General features: G+C 38.8%; 1 protein-coding gene across 2 annotated transcripts in view; it reads left to right on the top strand.

Annotated features, from left to right (window-relative positions):
* The window catches only part of fbln2 (fibulin 2), an 80,672-nt gene extending 64,198 nt beyond the window's left edge, over positions 1-16,474 (top strand). For both annotated transcript variants that reach the window (XM_030730113.1, XM_030730114.1), the window contains exons 11-17: positions 545-688; positions 2,832-2,960; positions 5,256-5,381; positions 6,733-6,849; positions 7,923-8,051; positions 9,738-9,861; positions 14,544-16,474. In XM_030730113.1, the coding sequence (XP_030585973.1) occupies positions 545-688; positions 2,832-2,960; positions 5,256-5,381; positions 6,733-6,849; positions 7,923-8,051; positions 9,738-9,861; positions 14,544-14,904 (1,130 nt within the window). In that variant the 3' untranslated portion in view covers positions 14,905-16,474. The remainder of the gene's footprint in view (positions 1-544; positions 689-2,831; positions 2,961-5,255; positions 5,382-6,732; positions 6,850-7,922; positions 8,052-9,737; positions 9,862-14,543) is intronic.
* The last annotated feature ends 495 nt before the right edge of the window (positions 16,475-16,969 follow it).

Here is a 16,969-nt window from a genome sequence, read left to right as displayed (position 1 = left end):
CCCAATTTATTCTTTGAAGAGAATCTCCAAAAGCAGGAAAAGCAGGAAAACATGAGAGATCAACTGGTGAGCGGACCATCAACCACAAATGTCAACAGCCTTCAAATTAAAGACTTCAGTAATTCTCTGTAGACCTGTTTGAGGGCCCATATTGAGATTTAGCAACTTTGGTGAGAGCAAGAGAGAATTAAATATACTTGGTCATTCAGATGTTAGAATATATGCTGAACTATGTATAGTTCCACTGAACAAATAGACAGATTACAGAAACAGTCTTTCGTAGTATGTATAACATCCACTGTCACATTCATTTTAGGTTAACAGATTATCCATTTCAAGATTAACACTTTATGTTTGTTTACCACCCACAGTATTGGAGACAAAAGGCATGATTAAGCCAAGAACTAAAAGAAACAAACAACTCATTTGTTTTGCTGAAATTACTGGGATGTTATAGACATAAGTAATCTTGCCTATTGTGTTTAATCCTCTGAGCAATCGCTCACACTTTTCAGCTTGATTCTTTGTCTTTGTGACTCTGCAGATATAAACGAGTGCACCAGTCTGAGTGAGCCCTGCAGTTCGGCCTTTAACTGTATCAATACTGTCGGCTCCTACACATGCAAGAAGAAGACCGTGATGTGCAGCCACGGTTACCAAGCCAGCCCTGATGGAGCCAAGTGTGTTGGTGAGGTTCAGCAGTTAAACATTCAGCACTGACACTGAAGGATGGCGTTATGGAAAGGCGTGAATGAAAGCACTGATAACACTGAAAAACAATGAAATACAATGAGGAAAAAGGCCTGAGCGGATATGATTTAGGATCACTTAATTTTTTTCTTTCATGATCCTTAATATGTAATAATGCAATCTGCCTAAAACACATTACCGTAAATGTTTGGATTTTTTTTAAACTCCTAATTGTTTAACATACACACATATGACTTACAAAGGCAGCCATTATGTGCGCTGCACATGAGCTTTTCTAGAAATGTACTGTTTGTAGAGGCCCAGAATAAAATGGAAAATGGCACACTGAGCTGCTTTTGGCTACGACTTCCAGTCAAAAGGAAACAAGGGAAGTGATATTAATCTTTACCATCCATAAGAAGAGGAGAAAAGAGGGGAAGATTCTCGTGCATAAAGACGACTTCTAAAAGAGCCATCACTGTGTTTCTGCAGTGCTTTTGATCCATTCAGCCAGTAAAAATGTTCACAAATGCAGCTGGTTAAGCTGGTTAAGTAACAACTAAACCAAATGCCTTGCCAACAGTTTTCCCTCATAAAGAGCTTAAATCACTTTAAGAAATGTAAAAGACAGTAAATATTAGAAGCTCTTCTACCATCTGCAAACCATCCGCTCTGAAAGTGAACCATGACTCTGATCACAGAGGAAGCAACAATCTGCCAGTTCAGGCGGCTCAGCAGTCTGTAAGTGTTCAGTATTCTCCAAGTAAGACAAATGCAGGCAGAAGCAGACTAGAAGGTGTGCGTAAGATGGTAAAAAGTAGACAAAAAGTAGTGGAGGACTGTATTATGGCAATAGGTTCTAGTAACAACAGTTTGATCCGTCACTGACCTCTAACAGCTGATGGCAGAAAGTGGAGCTCTTCACGATAAACACTCTCTTCTGTTAGCATAGAAGACAACAGATCACACAGATACTCTCACCTCCTCGGCTCTGTGTCAGTAAAGTCAGCATGTTTTCCTCCTGTTACATTACAGACATCTACATCTTGCTTTAGTGTACAGAAACCAAGAATGTTTCAGCTAATTTGGTGTGAATATCCAGCCTTCATTTCCACTTAAATAATAGTAATTTTATTTATTTTTTTATTAAAATAAAGTTTTTGTATGAGATTTAAATTACTGATGTTAATGTTAATAGTCATAGCATAGTCATGGTTCCTTTAACTCATTATACTTTCTCATTATAATTTCTGGAAAAAGTCTCTCAATACGCAGAACTGAAAGATGAGCGATGGGTCGTCCCTTCATCCCGAACTGCATCACATCAAATGGCTGCACCCCCCCCCTCATGTTACAGAGGCTTACATCAGATAAAGTCTTTAAATTTAAGGACCTGCATTCCCATGACAAGTAAACAAACTCTGGCTGCTGATCAAACGCTATAGCTAACACATATTTCCTATATTCATTTATCCAACTATTATTTATTTCTTCTTTATCTTTATTTTATTTTTTATTGTAACCGTTCTGGAAAATATCCTATTCACTTTGGCATTTTTTGTATTTTTTATTTTTTTTTGTTATATTTGTTTGATTTAAGTTGAGTGATGCCCCCCCCCCCCCCCCCCCCCCCTTTTTTTTTCTTATTTAATAGTAAAGTTGTGGTCCTTTATTGAACAGATCTAGTTTTGCCGGTCATTGGATTGGCCTTTTCCTATGGGTCTTGTCCCTTACAATAAAAATTTGTTTCCAACTCATTTGTTTTTCTATCTTCACACTCCACCACATAGAAATGGTGAAATATGATTAATTAAGCTTAATAGGCCCATGCTCTGCGTAAACACTCACTGGTCACCTAACCTAACCCTAAACAACCACAATCTGTCATTTTTGTTTTTATTAAATTGTTCTCCAAAATCTTGGCAATCAGGGGACAAATATTCAAAATATTCATTCTATCTGACATCCAAAGCTATTCACATGAAAAATAAATAAATAAAACAGGCCTCTGGCACAAAGAGAGTGAGAGTACCCGTGCTTTTTGTTTTTGTACTGTCTGGTGCTATAAGCAAGATGTTAGCTGTATTTATGATATACCCACTCAGGTGCTCAGGTGTTGCTTAATCTTTCTGCCTGTGTAGACACTGATGAGTGTAAGATGGGCACACACCGCTGTGGAGTGGGCCAGATCTGCCACAACCTCCCCGGCAGCTACCACTGTGACTGTCAGACTGGCTACCAGTATAACGCCCTAACCAAAGTCTGCACTGGTACGTATCACTGCAATGATGATCAGACTGAAGGTTCAGGCTGATCATCATTGAGCATTTTATGAAACCAGAGCCAAGTTTTGTGCTAAATTTTATGTCAAGTGTGACTAAATTGAGTAGGACAGCAGTTCCTGCTGTCTCAGCCTATCATTGGTAATAAGTGCTGTCTATGAGAAGATTTCAGGAGGTTTTTTTTGGTGGGGATGGATTTGGGATGGATTGGCTATAGGGGCGGGTGTTTAGGGGTGGAGGCAAAAGTTCTGCTGACATGTATTAACATTTTTGAGATTATGCTCCCAAGTCATGTTATTCCTTTCAATAAATGGTGAATGAGTGTAAGTTGCTGTTAGCCTATAGGGTAGTTTGTTGATTTTGCTAAGCTAAATGAGGCAAACGTTTTAGTTCAAGGCAACAGTGAATGAAACAAAGTGGATTTATATGCCTTATTCAACAGTTGTATGCATAATTTCTCTTCAAGCACTAAAAACCTGAGCAAAGACAATTATAACAAAACCAAACCAAAAAAAATGCCAAAGCAGAAATTAAAAAAAAAAAAAGTTCACATGGACAAAAAAAAAGATTATATCAATAAAATTCAGGATCTGTGTGGAGCAATGAGGATAACTTCCTCATATTAATTATCTTCATTTACAGTGGTTAAATGGCATCCAACTGGCTAATTAATGCAAGCAGATGTTTGTGCTAACAAATATTTGCATAATAGTAGTGGATTAAAGCATTAATTCATACAATGCAAGAGAGTGGAAATAAAAACAGCCATACAGGTACAGTACCAGTCAAAAGTTGGGACACACTCAGGTTAGTGTGTCCCAACTTTTGACTGGTACTGTATATGATGAGCAGGAATAGCACACAAGTTTAGAATAGGAGCAAGAACGGGATCAGGAGCAGTCAGCCAGGCTCTGGAACAAACAATGGCAAAAAAATACATCTCAGACTCCACAGGCCTCAGTTAGCTTGTTAAATGTTAGATCTCATGACAGTACAGTGAGAAAAAGACTGAACAAGTATGACTTGTTTGAAAGGGTTGCCAGGGTCTCTCTAAACAGAACGTGGCAGCATAGTTTACGTTAGCAAAGACTTCTGGAACAATGTTTTTTGTTCAGATGACACCAAAGTGGAGATTTAAGAAATAATACACAACGCCGTATTTGGTGAAAACCAAACACAGCATATCAGCACATACACCTCATACGGACTTTCAAGCATATGATGGTTGAGGGGTGATGATTTGGGCTTGTTTTGCAGCCGCAGGATCTGTGCACCTTGCAGTCATTGATTCCAACATGAACTCCTCTGTGCACCAAAGTATTCTAGAGTCAAGTGTGAGGCCATCTGTCCAACAGCTAAAGCTGCTGAAACTGGATCATGTAACAGGACAATGATCCCAAGCACAGCAGCAAATGTACAACAGAATGGCTGAAAAAGAAAAGAATCAGGGCAGCGGCCCAGTGAAAGTCCAGAGTTCAACCTGATTGAAATGCTGTGGTGGGACCTTAAGAGAGCTGTGAGGAAATGAATAGCTGCAAACCTCAATGAAGTGAAGCAATGTCATAGAAAAAGAGTGGGACAAAATTCCTCCTGTGAGAGACTGATAAAGTCACACAGAAGATGATTACTTTAAGTTATTGCTGCTAAAAGTGGTTCTAGAAGCTGTTGAATTGTAGGGTGTAGTTCGTTTTTCACACACTGCATTTTGACATTTTTTGGGCACATGTTTACATTTGTCAATGTGCCCAAACTTTTGACTGGCATTGTATGCGAATTTTGAAAAATGAGCTAATAATATTCAATACGAAATGGCTACTTTGTTTTCAAGAAAGTCGTATTTAATTAGGTTAATTATAAGGCAATGGGAGACTATGCTGTAGGTACTTTTGATGTCATATATTACATTTGGGGATATTCATATTTGAAAAAAAAAAACAATGTTTCAAATAATGAAGTTAGTGTGTGTAAAAATTATCCGTCCAAAATCCAAAAGCTCAATTTACAGACTTCTCTAAACACTGAGTTTCAGTTTGTTGTACTCTTGGCTCTTTCTGAGAGTGGATACCCCCTGATATCTCAGACACACAGCTCTGACTGTGACCACAGAAGGTCCACCCACCTTCTGTCGAAACCTTTTACTTCTGAGGGGCAGCCAATCAGAAGAAAGCTGGCTTAAACGAAGGGCAGCCTTAAAAGAGAACTCATTGTGTATGTGTGTTGAGTCCTTGGTGGCCCTCAAGGTATCTATCTGCTGCCTAATAGCTCCTGCTTCTGTACTGACAGATGTAAATGAGTGCTGGCGCTATCCTGGCAGGCTGTGTGCCCAGACGTGTGAAAACACCCCAGGCTCCTACCACTGCTCATGCACAGCTGGCTTCTCCCTCGCAATCGATGGCAAGAACTGTGAAGGTAAGCTAGACAGGTTTTTCCATCCACATATTGAAAATTTAAATGCCGCCTTTTTTTAGATGGACTGTCTTATTTTCCTTGAAGAACTTAAATCACAGAGGCGAGCCTCTGGGAACAACGTCATCATCAAAAGGCAAAAGCAGGCCTTGCACAGACTTTGGAGATTAAATATATTGATGAGAAACTGTTTATGTGTCCTTCGTAAGTCACTGTTATCAGTAAAGACTGTTTTGTTTTGGCATTTAATTTAGTCTCCGTCTCTGGGATAAGAGTAATAATAATAGTTTCCTGGTTCAGTCGCTGTCGGTCAGTCGTCAGCATGTTGAAGATGTGACTGTGTTTCAGAGAGCAAAGGAGATCAGCGGCATGATTCACATTATGTTCAGCTTGTCTCTGCCATTACTGAAGGAACTTAATCAAGTTGAGAATGTTTCTGTTCCAGAGGTGAAACTTTGCATTCATCAAGCTTTTTAGAAAAAAGCTTGTCTGAGGGACATCATTCATTTTTGATTAGCAATTTTCAGATTAAAGTCTCTTGAAGACATCACTAGAGAAGCAAATGTGCCTGGGGAAGCAGTTTAACAACAAATATAATTTGAACAGCACTGTGTAAATGGCTGAAGCAAAATCATTTCAAATCCAGCTCTCATAAATGATGTTTAGGTCACAGAATAATATTACAAATACTCGAGTGGGATATATAAACCAGCTAGTATTGCCTACTGCAGATATATTAGTATTGCCATATGTATTATTCAATATGTATGCACCAGTACTTTTACTTTTCTTTATTTCTTTAGAATAACATAAAATGATGCAAAGAAAAGATACATGGGTTAATTTAAACTTGCTGTCATTGCATACTTTGACCAGCAGAGGGGTTCCAACTCCAAGCCTCTCTGCACTGTCTGCAGCACATGTAGAAGAATAGCATCACACCTGAGCAGGCAGTGGTGGGGAGTTAACCTGTGTCTTTATCGTTTTCAGTATTTCAGTATATCATTTTCAGTATTTCAGTATTCAACTCCTAACATACAGTTTGCATATTTTTATACACATATGAAAAATATTAATCAAGACTAAAAATCCAAGACTGGTTGTGCACTAAAAAACGCATATGTGAGATATGCTGCTGCAATTTGGAGACTGTAAGCATACACTCTGCTGTTGATTTTGATTTATTAATTGTGTATTAATCCACTGCTGAGAATATTTCCCAAACAACAGCACTGTAATATTTGCTGAAAGCTTTAGGTGCCTAACTGTTGGAGAGTATTACTCGACATATTTAAAAAAATACATACATGTTGTGTCTAATTTTACAATTAGATTTTTTCTTTCCTGTGCTTAGATAAAAATGAATGTGACCAAAAGCCTTGCAGCCAGGAGTGTGCCAACATCTATGGCTCATATCAGTGCTACTGTCGCCAGGGCTACTACCTGAAAGAGGATGGACACACCTGTGAAGGTATTTTCTTTCAAGTTTACTGTGCAGAGTGTGGTAGAGACACACACACACAAACACACACACACACACACACACACACACACACACACACACACACACACACACACACACACACACACACACACACACACACACAGCGGTACACTCAGTTGCCATCTAATTAGGAATAAATGTAAAATTTAAAAATGCACAGCCAGAAATTCAGTTTGGATTTACACTGTTGGAGAGTTGTGAACCTCAGCTGCAGTTCAGGAGAGAATACAACTGTGATGCCTCCATAGTGTACTGGTTTACACATTTGCTTGGTAAGTTAGTGGTTGCTGGTTCAATTCCAGCTGGACTTTCAAGACCCCCACCCCCATGTTACTATCAAAAAGACAATGTATTGGGCACACCGCAGGCCCATCAAGTGACACAAAAACAAGCTACAACTCATGAATACATAGTGGACCTTTAAAATTAGACACAAACTTTCTTTCTCTTGCTGTTAGTGTGACAGCAGAGAAATTGGATGAGTGATGAATGAAAGTCGGCAGGTGAAGCAATAGAAAAATAACCTACACAGGGCAGGCTTTTCTTGTATGGTTTCTGTCCAGGTTGTTTTTGCAAAACAGAAGGAACAGTCGATACTGATGTGATAAATTTGACAGAAAATTGGCCGGTGAAGGTGACGGTGGATCATTTTGACGCACCTCAGTACTGCATTTCAGAGGAAGCTAAATAGAATCAAGTTAAGATGGATACATAATATATAAACATATGCCAGAGATATGAGAAAGCCAAAGGATAAAAAAAAAAACTACTGTACATTGTTCCTCTGTATTCAAGAACGTATCTAGAGGAGACTGTAGATGATGTTCCACATGATGATTCAGTTTTTGTTTTCTTTTGTGACAGGGCCTCAAGGTAGCTTCTGCTGCTAATCCCTCAGACAGGAAAACACAATCACACTAGCAAACACACACACACACAGAGATATAGAGGGAAAGTCCTACTCTCTTTGAACCTGCCTTTGGTCTCTCCTCACAGTGCTATAATCACAATGATGAGACAATCATATTTGTTTTGAACAGATATTGACGAGTGCTCCCAGAGCATCGGGAACCTTTGTGCCTTCCAGTGTGTAAACACTGCCGGCAGCTATAAGTGTGCCTGTCCTCCTCATAGATATGTCATGGCTGCCAATGGACACACCTGCAGAGGTGAGGCCTCAAATGAAGATGTTGGGCTTATGTATAAAATGCTAATTTTCTTGAGATACACACAGGCAGAATTATCATATATATATATATATATATATATATATATATATATATATATATATATATATATATATATATATATATATATATATATATATATATATATATACTGCTAAAGGGAGCTTTTCTGTCAATGCTGTGATATGCCAATACCCGTGTCTCCTCATTAGTAGAAACTTTCAAATGTCTTAAAAGAAAATTAAAATAAAAGTGAAAAAGAACTTGTTAAAAAGTGCACAGCGGGTGCACTTATTGTGACTGTGCACAACAGCAGCACACGACCCAAAAATCCTCATTTAGCTCAGAGGTCTTCAACTGACTGTTGTACATTCATGGAAATTTTGTCTTGATATCACTCTTGTGGCATGTTGACAGCAAAGTTGATGGAAAGTTTTCCTGTGTTTGCATGTTTACATGCGAAGTGCCAGGAGATGAAAATGGAGGCAAATTTCCATCCCAGCAAGTTAAAAACAAACTAGTCAAAAAAAAGAAGCGCATGTTTTATGTCCTGAAATAAATCTGTTTTAACTCCACTTCTCAGTTCAACTTTTTAATCTCTTAGAAGTGGCTAGTTTTTGGTTGATCAGTTTTGGTCAAAAGTGACAGGATTAGTTCAATTTACTCAAGCCAGTGATCTCAGGACACGAAAAACAGTGAATGCTCAACATTGCCATCAGTGCCACAGTGCTGCAACTAAGTTGACTGAGGACAGGCTTTTGGCATGCTGGGTGCTGGCATGTTTGTCCAAGCTCTTGCTACAGATGTGAATGTTCATGAGAGCACTATCTCCAACCTGATTGCTTTTGGTGGAAATGTGACTGAACACAGGCACTGAGATGAGGTGCTCCACCCTGTATTTGTGGCAGCACCCCACCCTGCAGCTGTTTCAGCTGAAAAGTGCCCACCCCCACAGTGGCAGAGTAACGTAGGTCTTTCAGGATGAGGAGCATATCCAGATACTTCCTTGGCCAGCATTTAGCCCCAATCTGTTGCCTACTGAAGATGCCTGAACAAGCTGGGTCAACATGTTCACCAGAGGTTACCATGACCAATGACCACTCCACAGCTGCAGGCTGCACTCATCCAGGAATAGTGAGTAGATTCTCAACAACAGATCTGGGCAGTTTTGGAGTCCATGCACAGATTTGTGGCTGTTTGTGTTATGTCCAGAGCAGGCTTTACCACGTATTAAACGTCTTATATATTAAATGTATTTTATATATATATATATATATATATATATATATATATATATATATATATATATATATATATATATATATATATATATATATATATTATAGTGTTGATCTGTAAAATGTATTTAAAACACAAACTTCTGCAAAAAGTGGGTCACAAAAGCCCATGAGCTGAATTTCTCTTACTGACAGCAGATTCTCTTGAAACCACCAGCAATTAGAAACGGGGGACAAGCTTATTGTTGCCATTTTCTCTGTTGATGAAGATGGTATGATTAGAAAAATAGCACATAAGTGAAACTTGAGTGTGGATTTTTTTTTTTTTTTTTAATTGTCTAAAATCTAAACATGAATAATTTGTGATACATTTTTATTGCCAAAACACAACATGCTGGTATTTATTACATTTATTGGCTCTTTTTTCCAGATATTGATGAGTGCGCCACTGGCACCCACAACTGCTCCTTTGGGCAGACCTGCTTCAACCTTCAGGGAGGCTTCAGGTGTCTCTCCTTCGACTGTCCTCACAACTACAAGAAAGTGTCAAACACGTGAGTCAAATTTATATTTTCTCCTCTGCTTAAGTTTTGCTTTTGTAACTCAGACTCGGATTTTTTACTACATCAAACTATGCAGAGCTTTAGGCTCATTGGAACATCTGGATATTATAAATTTCCTTGTTTTGAGTTTTCTTTGTAAACAAGTCCAATAAAATTTGTTTTTGCAGTTTCCAGCTCCTTTAGGCTCCTTTACTTGTGTATATGGTTTCTGTCTAGATCCTCTCAGGCTGTGAAACATTATACATCTATGTGCTTACAGTGCAGCATTCTGCACAGAAGGGCCTTGTTAGCTGTGAGCTTGTTTAACTGAACATGATTCCCATCCGCTGTATGAAGAAGTCAGATGGCTTTGATCAGCTCGGTGCTTCTCAGAGCCGTCTCTGCAGCTCTCCCTGCTCCTGTTCAGTGGAGCGCAGAGCAGAGAGAGTTGCCCCCCCACACACACACACACACACTTCCCATCAGCACACAAGAGACATCTTATCAATGTTACCTAGAGACACCTTATTACCCTCACTGTGACATCCCTTGGCTCCCCATGGAGAGACATCTTTCATTCATGAGCAGACTTGGCAGCGACGGACAGACAGCTGAGATTAAAATGTCTTTTGCTTTGCCCATATTGTGTTTCTAGGCACTCTTGTCTTGATGAGATCTGTGCAAATATTGTGGTGCACTACATCAAGGTTAACTCCAGGCTGTAAATTCTGAAGTGTGATGGATAAACAGTCAGAGAGCTTCAAATTGCACTGCAGGAAAAGACCTACATCCTTGAAAGGTTTCTGCTTTCCATTGTCAAGCGCTGTCCTCATCTATGTTATTATGGAATCCTTGCAGCAGGGGGCGGTGATGAGAAGCAGCACTGCATGCATCAATGCTGCATTTTTCACTAGCACTGCAATAGCAGTGTAATCTAATGGAAAAACCGAATGTTCTTCAAGGAGCAGATGAAGAACATTAGCAGTTTTTATCTGCTGCTCATATTTTACATCACCACTCATGAACCTAGCTGCAGCATGTATCTGTTTTGTTTTAATGGCGTGTGTCAAAAATAAGCCTCTTGAGAGCCCAGAGGCTGTTTTAGGTACTGACATGGTCCATGGTGATAAACAAGAAACCATCAGTAGAAACTGTAAGGCATGTAGGATCTCTTCCTTATCACTCTTTTTCCACCTGTGCACTGCTGATGCCTTATCTAGAATAGTCTCTATAGGGTTTGAGTTAGTTCCATTTATTTAGAGCCAGTTCACAAGAGTCAGGTCAAGATGTTTTACTAGTATATTGTAAAGGAAAGAGTATACAATATTAGAGAGAGAACCCAGATGATTAGATGCTCCCCTATGAGAAAGAACTTGGAAACAGTAAGGAGGAAGAACTCCCATTTAACAAGAAAAGAACCAGGCCCTGGGAGCGGCATTCATTCACCCCTCAACCAATTGAGGTGTGAGGGGAAACAATAACAGTCATCTCAAAGTGCTTCATATTGTAAGGTAAAGACTTTACAATATTAGAGTGAGAATCCCACTGATCAGTGGTCTGTGAGTGGGAAAGAGGAACTCTATCTGAACAGTAAAAAACAGGTTACATAAACCTGTGGGAAAGATGTAAATTCAATTTCAGTTCAATTCAATTCAATTTTATTTATATAGCGCCAAATCACAACAAACATTCGCCTCAAGGCGAAACCAGAAACCTATTAGATACATAACTGATGTTTCTAGAGTAGCAACCTTAGGTCACTCATTAACATACCCTAGACTGGTTATACTGCTTATAATTGTGAAGCAAGATCTCTTGAAACACAGTCTTAACAGTGGCCCAATCAGTCACCCACTTGTGTATAGACATAGGAGGAACGTCTCGTTGGCTCGTGCTCTGCTTGCGTGACCTTACATTTGACTAGAGGAGGAACTGATTTTCTGAAAAATAAATATTAGATACAATTTTTAGAAATATCCAGATAAAAAACAATGAGTTGCACAGTGTTGAGCTGCGTACCACCTGCACTTTGGAAAAATACAGAGTCTAATTCACATCCACTCTATATCTGTATAAGGAAAATGGACTTGAAAAATTAATATTGCTTCAGATTAGTGTTTAGCACATGAGCCAGCAATATGGACAGTCAGATGGATTAATTCAGGATGTGTGTGAGATGGACAACTGAACAACAGTAGTCTAAATTACCTACACCATGGAGGTTAGGTTTTTGTAGCATTTGCATGTGTGTGGGTGTCACTCGATCTGTAAACGTGATAGTTTGAAAGGTTTTGAATTAATTCAGATAAAACTTTGTAGGAGTGTAGAGTGGCGTCATGTTAACAATCCATTAAAATTTGGCTCACATCCACCAAGGTCTTCAAGGTCAATTTCATGATTTATTGGGCAAAAATTGACAAAAAGCCTTATAACTTAAAAACATGATTCTTACAAGTGTGGTGTGCATTGCCAACATATAGAAGGTACCGTATAACGATTTAAAATATTGTGTCACATTTGACCTCTGACCCCTTTTTCAAGATTAATAGATTTATCTGAAGGTCAGAGTGATGCTAATTCTATATAGAGCTATTTAATTCTATTATTTCTACTGTCATTGTTTGTATTGGCAACATAGAGGCATATAGGAAATGATATAATGAAATACCAGTCAAAAGTTTGGACACATTCAGCTGCTCATATGAACAAATGAAACAATGAAACAAAGTTTGGAATGTGCCTAAACTTTTGACGGGTACTGTATGGGGACTCTAAATATCACATTATAGTTTGCATCCAAATATCATGTCATATTTGACCTCTGACCTCACTTTTACATTTCACATCTGACCCCAAAGTGGGAAGCTGTAGCTGCAGTTTACTGTACATGTACAGTACAGTGTGTAATTACATTTATATTATATCATCTTATGCACAGAACACTATGTTTTACTCATGGTGACATTTTTAGAAAACCCCACAGGTTAAAATAGGATTATAAAGGTAGCTGAAGCTCAAGGCTGAGCTCCCTGCAGAGTTTGGACTTTGGAGTGCAAAGATCCATAAATTTCTTATGGATCTATTAACACCTCACTACACATAAAACTGTATTATTGGCAAATTGTATATAGTATAAAAAGTACTTATTCTGCAGAAAAATGTTCCCCATCATATGGATTCATATTACTGCTGCAGATGTTTAAAGTTGAGTTCATTTTAAATGCTTTATATTCTGTTTGACTCAGTTCAATTTTATTTATGTAGCACCAAATCAAAACAGTCACCTCAAGACACTTTATATTGTAAGTTAAAGACCATACAACAATTACAGAAAAAGCAATTAAAACAACCTCCTATGAGCAGCACCTGGCGACAGTGGGAAGGAAAAACTCCCTTTTAACAAGAAGAAACCTCCAGCAGAACCAGGCTCAGGGAGGGGCAGTCATCTGCCACGACTAGTTGGGGCTTAATCTACAGTAATGCATCATAGACAATTACTTGTTTTAGTGTCACTGTAACAGCTGAGTTAACAGGCCTGAACAGTGTATGCCATTGTTAACTGTCAATATTTACAGGGGGATAAAAAAAAAAAAAAATCAATGAAAAATGGGGTGTGTTGGCAGAACAGCTGGTTAAACTTAGTAACGTTTGGTCAACTAAGTTACTTCCCAGAGACACTAATCTGAAAGTGCTGTGGAGTCTGCACATGTTCAGCCTGTTAAACCCTTCCCATAAAGACTTTCCTTGCTAATACGCGAAAGCAGTTATTAAAAACACTCTAACTCCTCTACATCACACTTTAACCAAGGTGGTTAGCAAGAGGAAACCGATCACACGATGATAAATCACAGAGGGCTAATTTATTTGCTAATGTTACCTCTGTTTCCACACAAAGCACAAACGGTAACTGTTCTTAGGGCAGTTACAAGTGGCAGATGCTCTCCCATCAGTCTCCCATCAAAGACCAGCAGTTTATCCACAGTGAATAAACAACTAGAAAAAGTTGCGGGCCTCTTAGCTCGACAGGCTCGAGCCTTTGTTACTGGGATATGGACACACCTGTGAAATTGAGACACACTACAGATTTCAGTAGAATCAGAGGCAAGTAGAGTTAACCTGCGTACACACAGGAAGAAACCACTGAAAGGGAATGATATTTGGTGACTTCAAGACTTCTGTAACAGGAAGTGGGTGGACCTCCAGTAAACTTTCAGGCAAATGATTGAAGAAACTACCAATGAGAGTAAAGAATAACATTGATTGACATATGACCTGCTAGTAAATACATTTGAGGGTCACCTAGGAAACTGGAGCCTGCAATGTCTGAAAACAACCAGCTGGCAGCTCCAAAGCAATGCAGGACAAGTGATTTGCTTCCAGTGTGTATGCAGCTTTAAGTCTGCTTCCAGCAACAATAGCTACAGTAAGTATAGCCACAAGATGGCTGTAATTGAGTAAGTATGTAATTTAAAGGATGGATGCAAACAGGAAGACGTTTTATGACAGAGCGCTATGTGAGATGAAATAACGGAGATCTCTTTCGATTAGATAATTGATGTCTATTTTTCACTAGACAAGTACTGCTGGCCTTTCTTGCCCTGACAGAACAACACTGCAATAGACTCAAAGCATCTGCTTACAAATCTTCTTTTGCTTATGTCTTCTTCTCTCCATCTTCCCTGGCTTGTTTTCAGACGCTGTGAGCGGAACAGCTGTCCCACTAACTCCTTAGACTGTAAGAAGTCTCCCTTGTGGATCACCTACTACCAGCTCACCTTCCAGACCAACATCATCATTCCAGCCCAGATCTTCAGAATCAGCCCATCCCCTGCCTACTCTGGAGATCATATTGTTATTGGCATCACAAAGGGTAACAAAGAGGGCTACTTCAGCACCCGCAAGCTGAACAGCTTCACAGGTGCTGTCTACCTGCAGAGAAAGGTCCGCGAACCCAAAGACTTCCAGATAGATGTGGAAATGAAGCTGCTGAGGCAGGGGACGTTCACATCATTCCTGGCCAAGATTTACGTCTTCATAACGCCCAGCACTATGTAATACCAAAGAGACAGACAGAGACTAGACATTTCGTATGGTGCTAAGCATTTTTGGCTTTCAGTTTTTCGTAATGCCTCTCAAAGAATCTTGTAGAATATTGCCAGAGATTTAACTATTCCTGTTTTAGCAGGCTTTCTGCTGTGGTTCCGTGACAATAGTGTTTCCTGAAAAAACTTGTACTTGTATGTATGTATTTTTCTGCTTCACTCTTGCAAACATAACTTACGCCAATTTTAGTGTCTGGTCAACTGTTTGTATAGACTGGGGCTGGTCTGGTTCAGTGGTTTATTCTCAGATTTACTATTTTCAAAATGGCCTACCCATGAAAAATAGTTCTTGAAGAAACAAATAAAACTTTGCAGCCTTAGAACTTAAACCTGGTTTATGCTTACCATTTTCGCCCTCGTGAACGGTGGTGTAAACCAAAAGTGACACCACAACCTCTTGCACCACCATTTTGGTGTTGTTTCAGCTTTCGTGCACCTCAGTTTTTGTAACCTGTGGTATGACTGGGATTAAGACACAAGTGTAACATTGTGTTGGTTTTCTCCACCATTTCAATGATATATCAGTGCAGGAGCTTAGAGATTCTCAGATTATAGAGAAAAAGAAACTTTTTGTAGAACATTTTGAGAAAAAAAAAAAACTCCACAAATTCTTTGCTTCCCATTTATACTTCTTCTATTTCTATATCAGGGTTGAAGGTTTTTTTGAGTGGTGACGTGTCATTCAGGAGAATAGTGCAGCGAGTCCAGCGCACCTTCTAGCACCAGTATAAATGGTGTTGGGGTTTTGGTGATGTCACAGTGGCCACTTTGGATTAACTGAGGTCCAAAACTGACAAAATTAATATGAATATATGAAAACAAATTATATTGTTTACTAAACAATTCAAATAAAATCTAAAAAGAAATATGTTTTAATTTCTTCAGTTTGAAAATCTTTTGAATAACCGATCGTTTATTTTATTTTTCCATTTTTGGCCACAGCGGCTATCGACAGTGGAGAGAGAGACAGGAAATGGGGGAGAGATACGCGGGAAAATTGGCGACGGGACGGGACTCGAACCCACGCCACCCGCACCACAATGTGGCTTGCGTATATGATCGCCAGCTTCACCACTAAGCCACCCAGGCACCCCAATTGTTTACTATGTGTGATAATTAAGGGTATATAAGGATATTGAATATTGTATGTATGTTTTACTTGGTATTTTTTGTGATTTGGCATAATTTTAATATTTCACTTTTTTATTTCTCATGTAAATGATAATGTGAGAGACGTATGTCCATGCGTCTATGTCTAGGCCAAGAATTTGTTCAAAGTTGGAGTCTTAGAGTTTTGGCATTAAAGAATAAATCTGGTCTATTTCAACTTGATTTCTTTCCCCGTTATAGTGGTAATTGTGCCTCTAAGGGTGTCTAATTCAGGAAAGTGATGAGTTTCACCAATAAATAAATAATAAAAATAAAAGAAACAAAATTTTGTTATAAAATATTTTTTCCCAAAGAAATTTAACTACAATTCAGTTCAATTTAATTCAATTTTATTTGTATAGCACCAAATCACAACAATCACCTCAAGTCAATCACCTTTGTATTGTGGGTAAAGACCCTACAATAATGCAGAGAAAACCCAACAGTCAAAACGACCCCCTATGAGCAGCACTTGGCGACAGCGGGAAGGAAAAACTTCCTTTTAACAGGAAGAAACCTCCAGCAGAACCAGGCTCAGGGAGGGGCAGCCATCTGATGCAGCCGGTTGGGGCTGAGGGGAGCGAGACAGGACAAAACTATTAACGGAAAATTAAACAAAAATTTTTCATTTTATAATTTTAATATTTTAAATTTTAGATATATCCTCTTCCATCTCATAAAATTACACAAGCAAAATAATTTATTGATCTAATCAGTTGTGCTGTGTTTTTTGTTTTGTCTTTTTTTTGGGGGGGGGGTATTTTTTCAGTTTTGGACCTCCTTACCATTGCTTAATTTTTGATGTAGCTAGGCACACATTTTTCAAATTTTCTCAGCCTCTGGTGTTAATTATTTTTTAAATATGTCAT

This window comes from Archocentrus centrarchus, chromosome 5 (assembly GCF_007364275.1).
Source record: "Archocentrus centrarchus isolate MPI-CPG fArcCen1 chromosome 5, fArcCen1, whole genome shotgun sequence".
Lineage (NCBI taxonomy): Eukaryota > Metazoa > Chordata > Actinopteri > Cichliformes > Cichlidae > Archocentrus > Archocentrus centrarchus.
This window is presented reverse-complemented; position numbering and strand designations above follow the sequence as displayed.